The sequence below is a fragment of the Corvus hawaiiensis genome, chromosome 19 (genome assembly GCF_020740725.1).
Source record: "Corvus hawaiiensis isolate bCorHaw1 chromosome 19, bCorHaw1.pri.cur, whole genome shotgun sequence".
Classification (NCBI taxonomy): domain Eukaryota; kingdom Metazoa; phylum Chordata; class Aves; order Passeriformes; family Corvidae; genus Corvus; species Corvus hawaiiensis.
In genome coordinates this window covers 3,016,134-3,038,000 of record NC_063231.1, presented here as the reverse complement: position 1 = coordinate 3,038,000, position 21,867 = coordinate 3,016,134, and the positions used below count along the sequence as shown (strand labels likewise).

Here is a 21,867-nt window from a genome sequence, read left to right as displayed (position 1 = left end):
TTTTAATCAGATTGGTGATGAAGAACCAAATTAACTGATGTGTTATCCAGTTCTCCAATCTGCGAAACATTTCGGAAGTGTAGGCACTTGGAGAAGTGGTTCCACTTCTCTGCTTTATCTGAATGGTTGATGTCACAACACTCCTTGAATATTGATTTCAAAACAATTACTGGTGTGAATATGGACTGGTGGTTGTAGGGCTGAAAGATTGCTCTGCCTGCAGATTAGACCTACTGATATGTTACATATTGATATTTATCTGATATTTTTAACAACAAATAACCTGATACTTGGTATTTATTCGTCTTTGTCTTTTGCTTCAAAAAGAATTTGGACAAAACCATTGCAGTTAATACTTTGTCAACTTTTCAGATGCACTCAAATTCATTAAGAAAGTAAAAAGGAACTTTTGGATCTTGCAGTATTTGGTTTCAGCTGTCATGTGTCCCTCCTGGTTCCAGCTTCATCTGATTGGGTGCTACTTGCTTTTGAAGTATCCACTGAGAACACCCTTAGAGAGAAACTAGTGGCTTTTTTTTTTTCTTCTTTAAATATACTTTAGCTCAACTTTGTTCTACTCGCAGCTGTTAGATTTGAAAGTATATTTTGAAGAAAAAAAAATAACTCCAGCAGCACCACAGTTCCTATCTGCTGGGAGCAGCTGCTTTCGGCACTTCAAAGCCAGTGGACAGCACAGTGAAGGCCTCAGCCTTTCCTGCCTTTGAAATGGTTGCAGTATCTATAGTTGGGCTTTATGGCACTGTCAGCACAGGAAGAAAGATTGTTTGGTTTTTTGCACCCCCTCCCTTTTTTCTTTTTTTCATTTTTTCCCCCTACTTTCTAATTACATCCTCAGTTTAGCTCAAAATACCTGGGAAGTGTTTCTGAGGAGTTCGTCTTCTACGAGCCCAAATGTTCGAAAGAGCATGTGCCCAGGCTTTTCAGTAATGGATTGTAGTCAAATTTGACAGAAAAGTTAAGGAATTTGCTGGTTTTTTCCTCATATCCGTGTCAGTTGAGCATTTTCGGAGAGCATATATCTTGTGGGGGGTAGTGGTTCCATAGCAGAGGTGGGACAGGGCTTTATGCAGGGACATTTCCCAGCACACTCAAGTACATGCACACCTTTGTTTCAAGTAGATTGTAATAAATTGTCAAGAATGGAACATTTTCAGTGAACTTAATGTGATCCTAATGCTTAAATGACATTAGCTTGTCCTTTAAAAAGAACCCCAAACCATTAATAATCACTGTGATCACTGTTACACCCATTTTTTGCTGTAAACATTTGCTGAAGTGACTGAGTAAATATGAAATAGATGAGATACAAGATCAGTAAGAGAGCCAAAGCCTAGGAAATTTTATTTTCCTAGCAGGGAGAGAACACACGATAAACAGTTGATGAGTTATTGTGAGAGCAGGATGGTGTTACCTGATGAGTTATGGCCATACTCTCTGAGATTAGATGCCAACCTAAATATATAAATAATCTTTTTGGTTTGGTTCCTCTTTAACTGTGTTTATTCCCTTTGAAAATAATTATTCATGCTTCCATAGGAAAGTGGAAAGTTGTTATATGATAGCTGAAGAATCTCCCTGTATCTCAGGAAATCCTTTCTTGTGACATTTTTTGTTGGGTTCTGACTTCTGTAAAAGTTATGAAGAAATTAGAGTTGTCATTTTGTCCTATCTATCCAAATAGGAAAGAAAGAGACACCTTCAGAAATATTTTCCTGGGTATTTAATGAGATCACTTTGAAATCATGCTAAAGACAAGTCAACAGACAATGCCTTTAAGTTGGGAGCAAGACAAAGGTGTGGTTGAGCTTAAATGCACCTTGTTTAATAAAGGGAGGTAAAGAAGTGCAAAATAGCTGGCTAAAAGTGAAAAAAGGATGTTTGTAATGTTACCTGCCAGCAGCAAGGACAGTATCTGAGGTGGTGTTGAGAAATTCTTCTATTTTAGCAGTGTGCTGGAGCAGATGAAAGTGTTATTGAGAGGAGAGGAAGAATATTCTGTAGATCTTTTTATCTTTTATAACTTTCTAGTGAGGTTCATTTAAAGAAAAGAGTGAGGTTGTCTCAGGCAAAACATTAATTTAGTAATTAACACTAATAGAGATAACAAGCTCAACCACCAGCTCACTTTGTCCCCAGACCTTTGCTCCTTTAGGCGTTCCTGCCACTGCACTTCCATCCTAGCTTTCCTTCTGGCCTTGTTCTTGCTTTTCTGGTTTTTTTCTAGCTTTTCTTTTACCAATCCATTACCCACTCAAGTGAAGGAAACACTGGCATAGACCTGCTTGAAATCTGCTATTCCTTGGACAGACCAATGTCCCAAGCCTTTCTTAGCTGTGCATTAACATTATTTTCAGAGATCCACTATCCATTTTTAGTGTGCTGGTTTAGTTATGAGAAGAGAGTCTTTGTGAAAAGCTTTGTTCCTCTCCTCTTTGTCTGTACTCTAAGATAATTGAAATACAGTCTGTTCTTGCAAGGAGGCCAAATGAGCACGTTAGTAGAAGCTCTAAATTTTTCATGTCATCAGCAACAAGCTGCATAAATTTCATTAAATAAATTAATCTAGGATGCATAAGCGTTTCCTTTGAACCCTCCTAACACACAGATGAATACCATTTGTGCAGAATATCTGAGGAATAGTTTCTTCAATCAACATCAACTTTTTACTTTATAGCTAAAACTCACAAGTGGGAAAAGGAGACGAATTTAACCTCCAAGTGAAGAGTGGGTGGAAATCTTCTCATGGTACCATTGCTGTTTACAGAATTGTTAACCAGACAGATGGGCATTTGCACGGTCTCCTTCAGGCATCTAACTTGTGTGTGATTCAGAGTTAAAAGCTTGAGCTCCCTGTGTAGTCGACAGAATCCACTTTGAGGGGAGGAGGGAGAGGGAGGCAATTGCAGGAACACAAATGGGTGCCTGCGGTAAACAGCGAGTCAGGTGAGTGGCTGGGAAGGCAGTTCTGTGTTCAAAGAAGGTCCTTGGATAAACTCTGAATCCATAAACAAAGACTATGTACAGTAAATTCTGCACCAGAGCCTGCTGCAGACCGGCATTTGCAGTGACTCAAGGTCCATTTGTTAAAAAGAAATATTTCTGTTTGCAGCCTGTGATGGGTTTAATGGTGCGGGTGGACTGGGGAGGGGAGGGACCTCCTGATGTTCATTGTGGGACCAAGTGGGATTTAATCACAGGGATGCAACTCCATTTCCAGTATGTTGTTACAACAAGGCTGGAGAGGGTTTTTTTTGCAAAGGCATGTAGTGATAGGACAAGGAGGAACGGCCTTAACCTGAAGGAGGGCAGGTTTAGATTAGATATTAGGAAGAAATTCTTTACCATAAGAGTGATGAGGCCCTGGCACAGGTTGCCCAGAGATGTTGTGGACTCCCCATCCCTGGAAGTGTCCAAGGCCAGGTTGGACAGGGCTGGGAGCACCCTGAGATAATAGAAGGTGTCCCTGCTCATGGCAGGGGGTGGAATGGCATGAGCTTTAAAGGTCCTTTCCAACCCCAACAATTCTGTGGTTCTGTGATTTAAAAACAAATTTACTCATGCCAGGAAGATTGGGAAGATGGAAGGATTGAGGTGGGGTTTGTGCTGCCCATACTTTAAAAGTATTAAAATTCTGAAAAGCTTTTATAAGTAAAAAGGTACAGATCAGGAATATAATTTTGTATAGTGAGAGTGAGACCATTCAGGTGGCTTTGTTTTAGGGGAGGATAAATCAAACTGCAGTTTGGCTAAAGACCAGCTAGTTTCTTTTAGAGAATTTCTTGCAGTTCTTAGTTTGCAGTTGAAATAGATTTATTAGTGGTTGGTGAAAACCTGTAAGTATTGCAGAAAACACAGTCATGCCAATTAAATTACTGCAGCCTGCAATGAGATAGAAAGTCATGTACGTTATCCCACGTGTACTTGCTGCTTCAGTGGTAATGTGTGGTTCTGCCCAGATGTATTTTTCACTGCCCCATTTGCCCTTGGCTCATTACAGCCCTTATATCTTGGGAGACCTTAGTGTTTCAACTTACAGAAAAATCTCTCTCAAAAAAAGTGTAAATTAAAATCCATTTAATTTACCTGCTGCGAAGGAGTCCTGGTAAAAGGGGTTCTGGTTTTCTCCCTTGCCTTGCAGTGAAGAGCCTGCTTTTCTGCCCAAAGTTATGCTAAACCAGACTCCAAGATGATTAATACTCACTCCTCCAGCCTGCTAGATCAGATTACGTTTAGCAGCAGTATTTGTGGAGATGGGTAATCCCCATATCCTCACGGAACATGCACGTTTATTTATAGGCTTAGGAGACAGAAAACGCTCGATTTTGCTGGAGTTGTTATTTGGGGACAGATCATGTGCTGTGCCCTGCCTAGGCAGAGGCTGGGGCTGGTTTTGAGCAGGGTAATCATAAAAACACCTGATTTACAAATGCCTAAATGCTTTTAGGATAGAAATACTGAAAACAGACGTGCTGTAGGTGTGCTGCAGAGCGAGTTTAGCTCAGTTCTTTGCCATGACATGTGCAATGCATTGGTGGCTTCTCCAGCCCTCAGTTCAGTCATGCCAAAACAGTGTTTATAAAATCATCCTGCCTTGCAAAACCCTATTTTATATAGGTGTTACTTAAAATATTTCTGGAATTGCGGACATAAATTTACATAAATTTTCATACTTTGGTGTCAAATATTTATTGTAGCAGTTACATTTTTCAAAGAGGTAGTGAGCTAACTAATTTCCTTTCCCTCCTTTGGGGACTCTAAAAAGAATTTCAAAGGCGTGCTTGTTCTTGAGAACAAGTTGAAATTGTTCTAAAATTGAAAAGCCTAAACTTAGCGTGTGATGTAAAAGCAAAAACTGGGTAGTAGAAGGCCTTGTCTAAATTAGGGGCTTTCAAAAGGTATTTGCTGGCGTTGGTTATATTACAAGTCTTTGGCTTCTGAAAATACCTCCTGCAATCAGCGGGCTGTTTCTTGTTGATCTTTGTTCTTCAGGCGTGCTAACAGCAGCAAGATTTCACCTTGGGTCTGTATTAGACTGTCTCTTGTTTTAGCAAGTTGTCCTAAAGCACCTCCCCATGTGAGTGCAGTTCCATCTGCCTGTGTTCATCAGCTGCATTGTCACTGTCCTGGGCACGAACCACACTGCCAGATTTGTTTGGCACCTTTTGTGTGTGTGTGTGTGTGTGTGAGTGAATAACGAGACTGTCACAGTTCTTGCATTAATCTTTTTTAGCTCTTTGTTAAGAATTTCATTTTCTTCTTAAAATTCTTTTCTGCAAGAGTAAGGAAATTTAGATTTCGGTTAAAAGCTAAATTTAAAAGAAATAGTGTAATTAAAAGCTAAATTTAAAGTAAGTAGTGTAATTCTGATGTTGGCTTAGTAAATCACCTGTTGGCTGTTGCCTTGAACATTGTTCTATCACACTGTGTGGAAAGAATTAAAAAAATGAAGAATTCAACAAAGAAGAGATCATGATTTTTAAATATTTGTGTTACTTGATAACAGCAGTGGTAAGAAAGGCTCTCTCAGGTCAGACAGGCATTCCTGCTTGGTTTTGTGTCCAGGCCATGGCTGGAGACAGGAACAGACATGCCGGGAAAGGAATAAGAGATTTTCATCTTTGGGAGGACAAGATGAGGAAACATCCAAGGCACAATGAATGCCCTGTGATTATGGTAATAGGGCACACACGATTATTTAACGAATGTTTCTTTTCAGCGTTGCCTCTAATGCCCATTGTGAATGTCGTGTTGCTTGTCTGTCTGAAATGTATAGCACATTCCAGGGCCTGTCCTCTGGACACTAAAATGCTGGATTGGAGCAGACACTTGAATGTGATCTGATGAAGTGCTCAGCATCTAGGGGTAGATGCAGCAAGATCTCAACTCAACAGAATTTTTGCAGGAGGTGGTTTTGTTATATCATTCATAAAGGCGCTCTCTGCCTCAGAGACAGAATCCGTCTGGTTTATGAAGAATTAATACAGTTTTTGTGCAGTTTCCTGTGATGAAGAAGTCCTGTTGTTGCTGAAAAGCAGCATGGATGTTCTCTTTCCATTCTTTGGTATACATTAATTTTTCTTTTCCTTTAAAGAAACAACCCAATAACAATACAAGAATGAGAGAGGGAGGAGTGGAAGAAGCCGTAGTGCTTGGCAGCAGTTCTGAGGAGAGCAGGAGCTTCAGGGAGTGCTCACCAGTGTAGGGAATGGCTGCTCAGTCACTTTGTGTTGTTTTGTTGGTTGGGAATGTGGAATACCTGCTAATACTCTTTAGGGAAGATGGGTTTGGAGGTCTTTGAGGGATGAAAATGGTCTAGTCCTCATCCTTTCTCTCCTCTCCTGTTTCTCCACCTCTCCTCCCTGGCAGAAACATCTTAAAGTACAAACCAAAATCATCATGGGGAATACATAGCTTTAAATGAAGAGGGTTTTTTTTATTTTTCTTCAACAAATTTGCCTTTTGTAAAACACCTCCCCTCATGGTACCACCCTTTCTCTTCCCATGTAGAAGCTGGGGGGACACCCCTCCTGCTGAAGAACCTTTTGCTTGTTCCACCTCTTAAATTAAAAAACTTTGTGTCTATAAATGCTTTAAGTGAAGAGATTACTAAACAAAACTATTTATTTTGGTTGGTGTGGCAAACGTGTAACTGGTTGGAGAAGCAGGGTCTGTCCCTGGCTCCCTCTGGGTGACATTCCCTGCCTGCTGCCCTGTCTTCTGTTAAAAAAGTGACAACCTCAATATTGAAGCTCCCCACAGCAAACTGCCTCACCCCAGACCTACATGGCACAACCAGCTGAAAAACCAGTGATTAAGACAACAAAATGTTTGAAGAAAAAGGCCTCTCCTGTTGACATGATTTCTTTTTAATCAGGTCTTATTTATGATGAAACACTAAACATTTTTTCTCCTAAATCAGACAAAGGCTCTACAGTTATTCTAGGGAGCAACAACTCTTTCTCTTAGGCACAGGATGGACACCACAATCATCCAGGAGAAACCAGTTTTGTACAGAAACCTTGGGCAAAAACCTGGCGTAAAGAACTTTGTGTGAGGATCCCAGGCCCAGCATGGAAAATGTGAGGGGTTAACCCCTGCAGGGACTTCAGGCATCTCTTAATGAGCTCTTTAGTGTTATTAAATAATGTAGATACATTAAACCGCGCAGTGTTGCATCTGTTCTCCTCACTCCATTTGCAGAAGGATGCTTCCAACCACAGCATGGATGGCATATTTCCCTTTTAAACTTGCAGTACGCTGCTCTGCAGTTTGAGAAAACACCCTTTTTTTTAAAATTTATTTTAACTTAGCTTCAGATTTTCCTTGTGGAGGCCGGGCAAACAGCTGATACCATCCCAGAATTGAATGCTACAGCTTTAAGATAAGGTGCCGGGCGCTCTCGGCACTCACACAGCGGCTCCTCCCGTCCGCTCCTTTTTTCCTTTCTCATGCTGAAAATACCCCACCATGTTCACGATAAGAGATTTCTCTCTTTTTTTTTTTTTGTTATTTTTCTTACTTCCCCCCCTCCTCCTTCTCTGAAATCCACCAAAACTGAAGAAAAATCCAAGTGACTGTTCTTAGCAGCTGTGTGGCCCGGAGTTCAGTGGGGAAGCGGCTTCCTGCCGTCCCTATTCATCACCTGCTTCAAAGGCGGCCTGGCCGCTCCAGTGTGCAGGCCAGGTAGGGTGCCTTTGTGCGCAGGCGGGAGGATTAATATCAAAGCTGCGGCAACCAGGCCCTTGGTCTCGGGCTGCCATTCAGGCAAGCGGGGAGAGGCTAAGAGTGGCCAAGGTCACAGCATCCAGTGTGGTGCGGACTGGGAACGGCTCCTGAGAATAGAAGGCTTCTTATGAAATCATGGTGCAAGCTTGCGGCACAGCAGGTGCCCTTCTGGAACCACATACATCTGTTTATGTTGGGATAGCGTAGCTGACAACGGGATAATAGAGCTTTGTTTTTTTATAATTTTCGTGCTTCTTTTTTTTTTTATTTAAGGGAAAAAAAAAAGACAACTCTATGTGCCAGCATTGAGGAATATTGCAGGAAGAGCGTTCGCTTTGGAAATCATAAAGAGATCTTGCAAAGCTTTAATTGCTGGGGTGGGGGGTTGTGTGTGTGTATACTTAAGCAAAGGGGCGAGCAGGCTGCCTATTAACCATTTAGGATCCTCAGCCCTGCTGAGGAGCAGCAGCGGGATACGGGGGCACCCGCCACACAATGCGACAATGCCTCCCTTTTTTTCTATATTATTTTTTTGTATGCTTCCGACATTTGTACCAACAAATTGGGTAGGGATGCGCTGGATTTGCTCGGTTGTCTCCATTGTTGGGATTGTCTGGAGGAATTCTGTCACACTAACGGTGGCTTTTTAAGAGGTGAGGTAATAGTGACGTAAAAATAAAATTGCCAAGTTGATGAAATTAAGGGGGAAATTAAGCTGTAGACGAGTTGTCATGACGACAAGGATGTTCTATTGATGAACTGTACTCCTCCCTGTCCAATCAGATAGTGGAGCTGAAGCTGGAGCATGAACAGGAGAAGACGCACCTATTCCAGCAGCACAACGCAGTGCAGGACTGCCTGGTCCGAGACCATCAACGGGAGATCGAGAAACTGGAGAAACAGCTTCGCACTGCCATGGCAGAGCACCAGAGTCAAACTCAAGAAAGCAGGAAACGAGATGGCCAGGTAACGATCAATAACGCTTGAAAGGCGTCCGCTTATTAGAAATTGCTGATAATGAGTGTTTCCTGTTTGCCAGCATTGTTGGTGGTACTCGCTGGGGGAGCATTTGCGAAACTGGCACATAAACGTGATTTAGTTTTTCTTTTTTTTCTTTTTTTCTTTTTCCGCTTTCCCCCCTCCCTTCCCACTGCTGAATAGGGCTTTAACTGCAAAAACCACAGGTAGCCAGATTAAAAATCCCATGGTGCGCTATAACTCGGCCTATTTATAATCTTGTCTCATTTTCTTTCATGATGGATTTGTTTAAGAAAAAAAGGTATCTGTTCTTTTTCCCCCCCAGCCCTCACACTCACCCCTCCTTTTCTCCTTCCTGGGCAAATCCATGTGAACTATATCTGCTTCGTTCGTGTGCTGTTTTTTGTTTTAAATCTCTGCAGGTAACTCAGAAATGGCTTTATTTCCTTTTGTTCATGTCTCTTTTGTTTCAGTTTTTGTATTCTAGATTTGCATTGTGTGTTTGGTTCCGTGTGTCGGATGTTTGATAAGATGATGTGGGTTTAGGGTCGCTTACCATCACGTTTATTTTCCTACACACACGCACCCCTCCCATCCTCCATCTCTGTGGTCCCTGTTGGAAGCCATTTGGCAGAATAACCCCCAGCTGGGGTAGCATTTGACTCTTCAAACTTCTGGATGAAATGCACACTGTCAGCATGGAAAATGATCTTTATGAGTTTTCACTTCAAAAACCATCTTATTGCCTTTTTTTCAATCTATTTTGTAAGGATGGCATGGTATATTTTCCTAAGAGCCTTTATTAAAAAGGCCTGCAATGGCAATATTTAAAAAACTAAGGTGATTTTCTAGTTTAAAGAGTTTATAGAAAATAATCTTTCCTAATCAGCGTTAGAATTGCTTATCACGCATGGATTATTTTATACCAAAACTGGACATTTTGGTAAAGCATCTTTAATGACACATTTTCCGCGCACCACCACCTTCCCTATGAGATGTTAGGCTCAGACTAAGAGGCATTTTCACTCTACCTTCCTGTAGACTGGTAGGCTGTGGCTTTTACTAACATCTCTAATGGAGCTAAGTGAAACTGAATTGAAAATTTACTTTTGAAATCAATTGGTTTTTTTACTTTGGATGGCTCAGACTATCGAAATCTGGCTTAAGGAAGTCTATTAGGAAGCAAACGGCTTCTCAGGAGGTTGAGAGATATATTGCAAAGCCAGGACTTATTTCTCCATTTCCACCATTGTGGTTTTCCAATGAAAACGGGGTATACTTTGTGAGAATACTTGGGAAGGGGATACTCAGGTGGCCTGTGAAAAAGAAATTAAACCTTGCCTTTTATTTTCCGCTGCATTGTAAGAGCGAACAAAGACTGAAATGGTTCAAGGGATTGGTTTTTATCTTTGCATTTTTTATTTTGGCCCAAGATAGATTCATCTCATCTATGGATCTGTTTGCGAGTGTCTTTTCAGAGTTGTAGCCTCCTCTCACCTGCATTCCTGCTGTTGGTTTTTTTTTTTGCGGACAAAGGCAGAGCTGTAACTCCCAGGTTAAAAAAAGGCAGTTTTGGAATTATATAGAATTATTCTGTCTACACGCCAGTGCTCATCCCCGTTCGTGTATTGCTCTGTAACACTGAGTACAAAGGGAAAGGGACTCTCTTAAGCAAATCTTGAGAACTGGGAGGTGTCTGTAAGTCCAGCTCTGGTTTGTGCTCTTGGGGGTCGTTTCTGGCAAAGGTTGGAACCCAAAGTTTGGTTGTGCTTTCTGTTTTCAGGGGGATCAATGATGCTACTACAGGTGCTCTGTGGAAAGCTGGGAATTTTCTCAGCTATTGGGGGAATCTGAACACTCTGAAAAGCAGAGTTTGGCCTTTTTACAGAGCTTTTCTTTGTAGTTTAAATATCCCTGTACAGTCATCTGAACATTGCTGCCATGAGAATGACATGTAAATCAGGGATGAAAAGGCAGTTGCTTTGACTAGAAGAGCTGTTGTTTGTTTAAATTCTACCGAGACTCTCCCAGCTTTCAAGGACGCAAATTTTTCCATTTGGGAAAATAAATTGCTCTTCATTCCTTCCTCTGCTCTTTGTATTCAAATCCACCTCTGTCTTTGCAGTGAGCTCAACAGACAATACTGGTGCTTCTTATAGAATTATAGCACAGATTTTTAATATTTTTTTTTTAATCTTTGCATATGTTTACTAAAAATGCGTGTTTTGGACATCTGATGTGACTAACGGGCAATGTCCTTTATGAAACATTTGTCAGGCTCTTAACAAAGATAACCCAGTCATTTAATGGGTGTTTAACAACATTGCATTTTAAAAACCTGTTAAATTGGAACCATCTTTGACAGCAGTAATTTTTAGGAGTGCTTTGTGTCCCAGCGAAGGTGAGATGAAATAGGAGCGGAGGCCATTTTGCTTCGCGAAATGAAAAGTGGATTTGCTGGGTTATTCGAAAAATTTAAATAATAATTAGTGTTAATCACATACGAGTAGCTTGGTTTGAAGGACCTATCTGCTCAGTGTTGGGTGAATGATGTGAAAGCACCGTTATTAAAGGTATTCGTGGGAAGTCTTTCTTAAATCCTTTCCCATATGAAAGAGTAGCGAATAAGTATTTCTTAATACATGTGTTTAAAATACGTATTTCTCACTATATTCCTAAAGACAGTTATGACAGAGTACTGCAGATCAATTTATTTTACTAATACTGTAAAGATTAATTTCAGTTTTTTATTGCGTATCCAAGGTCTCTACTTTCACGTAGGTCTTCAGATACTGTGAAAGACAGTATCCAAAATAGTTAGATTTTATTCAAATATGAATACATTTATTAATGCTTTAATCACAACTAGAATGTAAAAATTAAGATTTGAGTGCCTTGCCAGATTTTAATTAAATAAAAGAATGTTACTGCTTCTTGAAGTATAAGTTTAATATATTTTCAATAAAGGAATTTGATTGAAGCGTATCACCTTTTGTGTTGCTGATAAATTTCTGGATAACAATTGGAATCCGCTTGGATTTCTCCATTTCTAGTAGGCTTGCTCTGATTTTTTTACCTGGGGTTGTAATGCTTGGGGAGGAGTAAATTGACTTGTAGGTCAATAAACGTCAAAGCAGTACAAAGGCTTTTATGCCATGCTGTGTTCTTGTAGGCTTTTAAATCCTATACATTTTCTATGAACTACCATAATGTTGTTATTCTTTAAACAGTAGCTAATCACACAGGATTATGGTTTTTTTAAGGGTAGTTTTGAATCACTAGTTCTATTTAATTTAGATATCTGGATTTTCTTTAGGGGCATTCTTAAGTTATGCTTTGGTTGCTCATTCATTCTGCACCTCCCAAAATAATTTTAGTTTATACATTAGTTCAAAAAACAGGGAGCTTCTTGCATGATAGAGATCTTCCTCTCTTTTATTAAAAGCAGTCTTGCTATGGAATCAGTGATTTTCTGAAGCAAGACTTCAGGTTACAGAGAAGAGTATATTCAGTTTGCTTGGCGAAATGAGATAGCAAGGTTAGGAAATTTTAATAACTGAAGCGGAGGGGCTGAGGTGTCTGCGGTGCCAGTTGTGCCCTCGTATTTCCCCTTTATCCTTTGAATGTCCTTCTTTCCCCAGCGTCTGCCACGTGCCCTCAACCAGCTCAAAGATTTCCATGTTCCAGCTGCTGAACAGAGTTGGATCATTTTCCTGCTTGTTCTTCCACCGTTGACCTTTGGGCAAGAAGAAGAAATAAAATGTACCCCTGTAACTTCAAATACAGTGCTTGGCACTAAAGGAGAGGAAAGAAAGTTTCCATGAGGAAGCTGAATCCTCTTTCCCGGTTCTGTTGTGAGATAATTGGCCAGGCCACTGTGTTCATCCAGTCGTAATTGGGTCAAGAGGAGCTTGAGTGCTCAGGCACGTTCTGCCTGTGCGTGTCACTGATGTCACAGTGTTTAATTTTAACAGGCAACGTTTGTGCTCTCAAAAATGAGGCTGCTCTAAGAGATCACGGCTCTTTTGGGATGTCTTGAGGCTCTTGAGAAACCCTTATTGCTTGGGAAAGGAAAACCTGGTGTAGTTCGGAAGCCATGTGAACACAAACATTGAGAGCAGAGCTTACTACAAAAAAGCCCAGCAAACAGCCCGGAGGTGGTAAGAAGAGTTAATAAGGTGTTATCCCATGGCTGAAGTATCCGTTTCCTTTTTTCTTTCTTGCCTTTTAAACTTTCCATAATCCCCTTGGCCTTTACCATCCTGGTTTGCTTTCCCTTCTCAGAAATCAGCGGCTCCTTCTCTGGTGTCCCATGTACAGCACATCCCATCACTTCTTTTGTGGCTTCTCCTCTTCGGAAATTTGTTTCTTTGCACTTGGGATCAGCAATCTTTCTGTAACCATCGCTTTGCACCTGGTTTTGTCAGAATTAATTTGAATCTGTGGAGTTAAAATAAAAAACCAGTAGCAATCACTATTTTCATTCCAGCAATGATAGTTATTTTCATTCCAGTAGATCCTTGGTATATGTTTATGGTTCTATGTAGATAATTAGTGTATCAACCAAGTGGGGGAAACAGAAGACATTTATCTTGGCTCCTTAAATGTGTGAAGGGTGGCTGTGCTGATGTGTGTCTGCTGCAGAGCTCTGTCAGCTACTGACAAGAGAAAATACAGGAAAAAGAAAACCCAATAGAGACACTACCTACATTTTTAGTGATAACTAAATATCCAACACATGCCCAGTTTCTGCCTGTATGCAAATATTGCTGCAACAGTAACTTTTCAGTACTATATTAACATGAAGGATTTGGGGAGCATTTTTTTCAGAATAGAAATAGAGACTCTCTTCAACTTTGATCTGGAGGAACCTATTGTTACCTACAGATAAATCACTGATCAAATCTTCTGCTTCATGTAATTGTTTTAATATCTCCAAACACCAGGTCCCACATGGTTATTCTCCCAGTATCAGTGGAAGCAATTTTCTTGAGGGGATCTGGAGGGTACAGATAGAGGTGACCTGGGAAACATACAGATGCTGACGGTGCTACTGAAGTCACTTCTGTTTACAATTTGGAGTAAATAAATTATACTACTCTTTTTTTTCCTTTTACTTCCCTTCCTTTTCTTAGTAGAAGATGTCTTTGGCATGAGGAGGAATGCACTGCTTGCTATGGAGGCTTTCTCTGCAGCCAGTCTAAATCCTGGAGTTACAATCTAAATATTTGTTTGTTGTATTTTACTTGGAGAGTCGCTCTTGGGCTGCCAGTCAGACTCCTGCAGACAGACAGCCATTCCCTTTTAGCCTTTCCCAAACAAAAGCTTTTGGCTGTATTGCAGCATGTTTAATTTACCACCAGTCAGCCCAGGATAATGAACATGACTGTTGATGTAAAGTATTTAAAGTACCAAATATTTGTTGCAGTACTTATGTGGTTTTCCTTGGTTGTTATTCACAGTCTGCTGACTCAGGGATGGATCCCATTGATGGGGAAGAGCAGCTGAAATCAGGGATCTGGTGATGGGTCCCATGGAGATATCACACTGGGCTTTCACTGAGAGCATTGCTGTGAAATGGTCAAATGCAACAGTTTCTTGTGGAAATACTCAAATACTGGTAATCCACAGAGCTGATTTTCACTTGAGTAAATGCAGGGGAGCTGTGGGAAGAGTTTGGGCTGCAGCATTGGGATAATCTTTGAGAGAAGAGTTAAAGATGAGCTTTTGCTCTGATCTGCAGCAGACAGTGCAGGCTCAGGGTTCTCTCCAGCAGGGTCTGGGTCTCCTGAGCACATCCCCTCCCCTGCTCAGGTGGAGCCACCTTGCCACATTTGTGGTCCTGTGTCACACTCTGGCTGAGCTGCTGCCTTGGGTTGGGACACCTTTCCAACACCTGTTGATCCAGCTGTAAACATCTGCCACTTCCTCACTTCATACAACCTTCAAAGTGTCCTTGTGCCACAGTGGGTCATCATCTCTGGCGTCTCCCACATTTTTCCTCAACTCTCACTCTTTTGATTAGGACTGAAATTGGATTGTGAGGAATTTGGGGTGGGAGGTGTGACTTCACTCTCTCCTTTTATACTTCATGCAGCACTTGAAATATTTAAAGACATTTTCGGAACCCATACATAATAGTGCACAAATTGTCATCTGCTGATTAAAAATGTTAACTTAGGAGACAACAGACATTTTGTGCTGTCTACAGTGTATGTAAAAGAGAAAGCAGTTGCCATAGAAACTAGCTCATCACATAATATGAACTCTGAATCTGAGATGGAGTTCTTTTCAGCAAAATGGACTTTCTGTTTCTATAATATGGAATTGAATTTATCTGGTAGTTATTATGACACTGCAATCAGTGTTTTTATATTCTTTTTGTTTAATTTTAAATATTGACAGCTGAGAAGGTAGAGTGTAAAATTTCACTTGTCTAGGGGCAGGGGGTAGATCATATGGCAGTCATTTTATTTTATACCAGCACTCCTTGATTAAGAGAAAGTGATTATTTCCTGCATAGATGTTAATAAACATAGAATAATTTCTCTGAATAGAAATGAGATCAGTTTTGCTTATCAGTGAGGTGTAAAGGATCTTTATGCCATCCACTAGGTGTGGCTTTGCAAGCAGGGTTTCTGTGTGATGGCTGCAAGGAATGATTAACGCTAATAGACAATAAGCTGTACGTGGTGTGAATTATTGCTCACATTAAAGTTACATAAAGAAATACTGAAGTCAGAAACCATCAAGTACAAACAGGTGCATGTACAAACAGGTAGTAAGTGCAGCATTTGAGGTGGTGTAATGTAGTTTCTAAGCAGAGAGGCAAAAATGCTGTGTTATTCTGCAGAAATGGTCAATTTAAAGTAAAATCTCTTGATTTTGAAGCAGAAGGAGCTTGTGCTTTCTATGTGAAGATCGGTGTATGGCAAAGCCAGACTTTGAATTTGCTTATTGATATTACTTCCACTTGTGTCTAAATCTTCAGAGTGTAGTTTCTGTGATATTGGCTTGTTCCAAATATTACAACTAAACCTATTCGGTAAATGTCTGCTGCACAGAGGAGGGAATGCTTGCTCACAACTTTATTAACAGTTTTTAGTTCTTTTGAAAACTGCCTTTTAGTGTTACCTTATAATTTGTTTGAGACAGTTGTTGAATAGAAGGAAGTTGACTTCTCCTAGTCCATAGAACAAGTGCAGCAATTTGGAAAACAGCAGTGCCATCTGCTTCAAACATTCCCCTGAGTGCTGAAGGGACATCCTCTAATGGGAGACCAGCATTCATTCTGGACTTTTTTCACAGCATCACAGAATAATTTGGGTTGGAAGGACCTCTGGAGGTCACCATGCCCAACCTCCTGCTCAAAGCAGGTCTGACTTCAAAACCACATCATGTTGCTCAGGGCTAAGTCCAGCTGAGTTTTGAAAAACCTGCACTGGTGGAGATTTCACGGCCTTCTTGAGCCATATGCTCCAGTGCTTTACCAATCCAGTGTGGAATTCCTTTTCCTTTATATCCAGCTGGAATATCTGTTGTTAAAATTTGGATCTGTAGGTTCTTGCCCTTCCTTCAAGAAGAGTCTGCCTCTGCCTTCTCCACAATTCCTTACGCTCAGTTGAAGACAGCAAATCTTTGGTGTTTAGTTCTCCAGGCTGAATAAACCTGGTTTGGTGATTTCCCTGCAGGTCCTGGTGGCCCATTCCTCAGCTTGCAGGGTTTGAGGTCCCTGTGGTTGGCACCCTGCTCTCCATACTGACTGCTTTCCCCAGGAAATGCCATCCACAGTATGGCACAGGGTCGCTGTCACAGGGTCACTGTCATCCAGGGCTTTGGAGCAGGTGTTCAGCTGTACCAGCCCCATTTGAACTTTGAGAAGTGCCACTTGTTGGCTGGCTCTTGACTCCTCCTCTTCAAGCCCCGTGGTCCTGTGAGTTCTCTGCTCACACTATAGGACACCCCTCCAGTCCGTGTTCCTTCAGTTTGTGTATCAAAACCTTGCTAAAATCAAGGTAAGTGACACTGACACCTCTCCCCTTTCACTGCAGAAGACAATCACTTTATTCAAGCCTGCTTTGCCCTGGTTTATCCTGCTTGCTGTTTCCAGTGACACTTTTATTCTTCCTGTGCCTGGAAATTAATTTCATGGAGTTTTACGCCATCATTTTTCCAGGGATGGAGGTTAGGATGTCCTGTCTGTGATTGCCTACTAAGGTGCTATGTATTGCAAATTAAGCAGTTAAATTTCTTAGAGTGTTCTTTTTCTCTCATCCCTTTTCTAAAGAAAGATTATCCAAAATCAATTTAGTCTCTCTTCCTTAGGTCATCAGATGTTAATTCCATTCACTCACTGCCACCATAAATCAAGTTTTGAACAGTAGTCTGGCTGTTAAATGATATATATATTGATAGAAGAGATTCTATGATCTGCTCAGTTCCTCAATTCAAAGGTATTTTAAATACCAAGTGAGAGAATGAGACACTGGGTGAGAAATGGTGACAATCTGTAGTTTGGAATGTTAACACCACTTGTTTTGGCAGCGATACTGCTCGTAAAACAATAAGATCCATATGGATGCTAATTTTCCCAATTTTGAGTAATAAATACAGCCTCTTTATGGTTTAAGTAATGATATTACTCAATACCACTGCAGGGTCCAGTAGACGGTTTCATGATGAGGTAATAAATAGTGATTTTGGAGAGCTGATTTATTTGTGTTTTTCTTTTATGTGGTTTCTGATGGGGGAAGAAGAAATCCCAGAGCCAGTGCAAAGCCTTGCCCTCTCCTGTAGCTGACATGCTTTGGCTGAAGATATGTCAGCTGAGAAATATGAGCCCATCCATACAGCTCCACACGCTCCCACATTAAAGTGTTATAAAGGAACCTTCAAGTGGAAAACCAGTAACAAATTTCAGCTGAGATGCTTATTGCAAATTGCACTGCCCTGCGTGCCCCACCACCGCTCTGCCTGTTCCTCCACATGCTGCTTTAGCCAGGAAGAAAAATGGGAGGCTCCTCTGTTTTCCTCTGTTTCACAGACGGGAGCTGCGAGGGGGAGAAGCCCCAGGCCCCCGTGGTGGGTTCTCTGCGGGTCTGGGATGATGTTGCTGGCACAGACACAGGGCTGAGTATTTCACCAGTAAAATCTCTGCAGCTGTTTCCCCACTGGCCCAACCCCGGCATCTGTAGCAGCTCCTCAAAGTCTTTGCTGCCTCAGAAGTATGGAATTTGCTATCCCATCCCATGGAGGGGCAGCCAAATGCTCTGCACTCTTTCAGCCCTGCTCCCACACCAGTGCCATGCCCGGTGTGTGCTCCCAGCTCCAGGAAGCTCAGATCCTGCCCTTCCGAGCTGCTCCAGTCCCTTTCCCTCCAGAGCACCGACTTTGGGCACGCCACACCCCACACAGGGTGGGCTGGGGTTTGTCCCGTGCCAGTTCCGAGCCATGAGTAACAAAGAGGTGCTAGCAAAGGGCTCCTGACTGGGTTCTGTGGGATGTGCAAGCCAGGGAAATGGGACAGCGCAGTGCAGTGCCAAGAATTGTGTTGGACCTGGGTGATGCAGCCCATGGGGCAACCATATCCTCAGGGATTCAGCTCAGGAGATCCCATTTCCTATCCCCTTCTCAGAACTGGGGCTCTGCTGTGGGCTCGCAGGCAGGAGCAGCTGCCCTGGCACAGCCCTGCAGAGTCCACACAGTCCTTGGTATTGCTCCACACTTCCCATCCTGATTCATTGTCTCTTGTCTTTTCTGCTGCCGTTTGGTGTTTCTGTTTTCCTTCACACCCAGATAAGAGCAGGGATTTTAGGTTCTGCATTTGAGGATATTCCAGATAGAGAAAACATTGTGAGTCCTCAGCTGAGGGCTGTGGGCTTGTGCTGGCCTCAGACATTTGAGCTCACAGAACTGTGAATGCTTTCTCTGAAATTTGTCTTTTTCTTCTTGGAAAACTTCCTTTCTTCTTACGAAACAAATCAGAAATAAAATCCATTAATTTAAAATACAGTGATGATTTTCAGTACGGAGTGAGACAGCAGAGCTGTTCCTTGGCCCAGTCACCTTTGAAGAAATGATTGTCACCTTACCTGAATAAAAACTGTTTCTTCATTTGAACGAGTGGCACAGACTGTGACAGTGATTTAAGGTCTTTAGTGTTGATTTCATGCAAGAAAATATTTTTCACAGTATGACTTTAAAGTAGACTTTTTTCCCCCAATTACTCTACATGTTGGCAGCAAATTAGCTTTGAGAGAATATTGTGCACATCACAGTTCTCTGTTGATGTATTGGGGAGTCATTTTTGGATCTTTTAGCTCAGTCAGACCAATGACTGACATTGTTCATGTCTTCCCTTTCTGTGGATTTGAAAGACTTCCTTTTGACAGGGAGGGTGAGATGGAAAAAAAGAAGCCAAAGTACAAGAAATGATTGGCAAAGTGATGATATCATCGCATGTTCAAAGACTCTGCAAATTGAAGCTTATTAAGCTGACATTTTGTCTTCTATTCAGCACTAATTGGAATCATGCCTGGGTGCATGATGTGGAAGGTACTTAATACCTGAGTGTTTATCATGACAAAATGACAGAAATCGATGTCAGGGATGCTGTAGATTTCTGTTTTATGGAAATAACGATATATTTCAAACTGCAATTACATATCTCTGAGTAATTTGTATTCATATGTCTGAAAGTCCTTCTAAAACACCGCAAATAAGAAAACTTTACTTTTGACCCCTAAAATATTGGCCTGATCGTGAATATTCCATTTTCAGGTTTTAGAGTTGTTCTTCAGAGTTCATATTTAAAAAAAAAAAAAAAAAAAGGCTAAAAAAAGGACAAAACCCCCTGACACAAGTGTTTTCACTTGAAACAGATCTGAAAATTGCACGAAGAGTGAACTCCGTCTTCCACACGGGTGATACAATTCTTCTAAAGTTGTCTCTGACAGCTTGAGTTCTTTTGTAGTCTCTGCTTTCTGCTGTATTGGCATCTGTAAAATGAATTTAGAAAAGAGAGTGATTTTTGGAAAGGCAGCTGCTGCAAACAGAAGCTGGAAGATTTGAAGGAAGCTGCATCTTCTCCTGCTGTATTTGGTATCCTTAGGGATTTCTGGAGGGCACCTGTGTCCTGTGTGGGATAGCAACAGTACCAGTATGTTACTCTACATCTTCATCTTGGACCTTAAGAAGTTTGATTCAGATCTTCAATTAAACCTCTTGTTTAATATAAAATTAATATTTATTCAGCAGCGGATGAAAACAGTAAGCTGGTAGACGAAATTGTTATGTGAATTTCTGTTTTTAAGGGAGTAGGGGTTGGTAATTGCAGAGTAATATGTTTTTAAAAACCCAAACAAAACAGAAACAAGCAAAAAGCTCACAAACAAACAAAAGGAGAAATGCCACCCCAAACACAAATCAATGGAGTGTGGATGCTTACAGGAATTACTGGTCATTAAGTGACTGATCCAGCTGCCTGTGTGTCCCTGTGAACTCCAGCAGTCCTGTAGCTAATGAGATGTTGACAAGCAGTAGTTTAGGGGCTGCTGGTAATTATTTGTATTGCTGGAATCCTCTCGGGGGTCTATGTTGTGTTAGTGAAAACATGGAACAACAGACAGTTCCTGTCCCAGCGAGCTGGTATCATAATTGTGCTTGTGGGATGCTGGAAGTGGTGGCAGCAGAAAGTTGGGGACCTCAGATAAACAAGGTTTATCAGCTGGTTTCTCTGCAGGTTGGCATGGTGGGAGCAGAGAAGCAGAAGACATAGCATGTGAGCTGCCTCCTTTGAATGGCTCTAATAACATAAAAAAATGCCTTTCCATGATTTTTCTGTAGCTCTAAGAGACATCTGAAGTGTGCTGGCCCCTTGCCATGTCTGCAGTGGCTGCTGTTATCAAAGGTGACCGCATGAAAAGTGTTTGACTGAGGAGGGAGATGAGCACGTGAAGAACGTTTTTGTCTGTTCAAAGTTTGGGAACCCCTGTAATGATTTCCATGCTTACAGACATGCTGGTTGTTTGGCCTACTCAAGTTTAATAATAACTAACTGGAAGCCTTCTGAAGCTGTGAATTGCACGGATTTCCTCGTGGGAAAGCAAATTTGAAGAACAATTTGTTATTGTACCTTTTATTTGTTGGATGCTGTTGTTGGGGAGTGCAGGGGAGTGGCGGGAACAGGACCCAAGCTGTCAATGTACCATTGGTAATATTAGAGAGAAAATACTAATTTTTTATGGCTAAAGTCAGTTTGGGATGCGTGAGGGAGTGTGTTTGTGTATATCTATGTGTATGAGTGTGTGTATATGTATTATTGCCCTCTAATGGATAGAGTCTGAATGGCTCAGCTTTGTCTGTTTCTATGGGGCTTGCAGCCAAACAATATTTTCAGGATGTCTGATATTTCCCATTTTAGAAGAATTTTATAATGTTTATTCAGAATTCTGATGCATCTTTTGTGAGTAATGTTCCTTTAGTTTGTATAAATAATTTGGAATTCTGTAGAAGGTCCACAGCTTAGAGAAGTGCCTTTTCTTTGTTCTCTAAAGGTTTATTTCAGCTCAGATGTAACTGCTTGAAATGCAACATTTTATTCTGATATTTTTACCACAGTGCCAAAATAATAACTGCATTTTGAACAGATTTCGGTACAGTGATGACATCAAGGGCCTTTTGGATGTGTAGATTTTGCTCCTTTGCTTTATTCCATCCAGAGCGTGCCCCTGTCTCAACACCCCTGCTGAGCACCCCGGGTATCCAGGATCTGCCCAACTCCTGAGCTCCTCTCTGGTTGATGGGTGTTCCCAGTGGCTGCTCCACCCCATCCTGCTGAGCAGCTTCCTGGCTGCTCCCACGTGTCTTTTGTTTTCTAGGAAAAGTGGCAAAAGTGTGCAATGTAACATTAATTCAGACTGAGTTTTCAAATCTACGTGAGATTTGTGATAAAGTCGAGTGGTCTAATGATGTGTGGTAGGTTAGGGTTTGTTTTGCTTTTTAAATAAAACTGTCTTTGAAGGTAACTTTGGAATGACTCCAGAAGGAAGGCTGCAGGTGGTTGGGAATGGGATTACAGTTGTTTGTACTGAGAGTAGCACAATTCTCTGTGTTCTTTATAGTGGAATCCTAAAACAGCCATGT

General features: G+C 41.3%; 1 protein-coding gene across 6 annotated transcripts in view; it reads left to right on the top strand.

The window, feature by feature from the left end:
- CEP112 (centrosomal protein 112) overlaps nucleotides 1-21,867 on the top strand; it is a 158,266-nt gene that overhangs the window by 62,448 nt on the left and 73,951 nt on the right. For all 6 annotated transcript variants that reach the window (XM_048323684.1, XM_048323681.1, XM_048323682.1 and 3 more), the window contains one exon: nucleotides 8,530-8,712. In XM_048323684.1, the coding sequence (XP_048179641.1) occupies nucleotides 8,530-8,712 (183 nt within the window). The remainder of the gene's footprint in view (nucleotides 1-8,529; nucleotides 8,713-21,867) is intronic.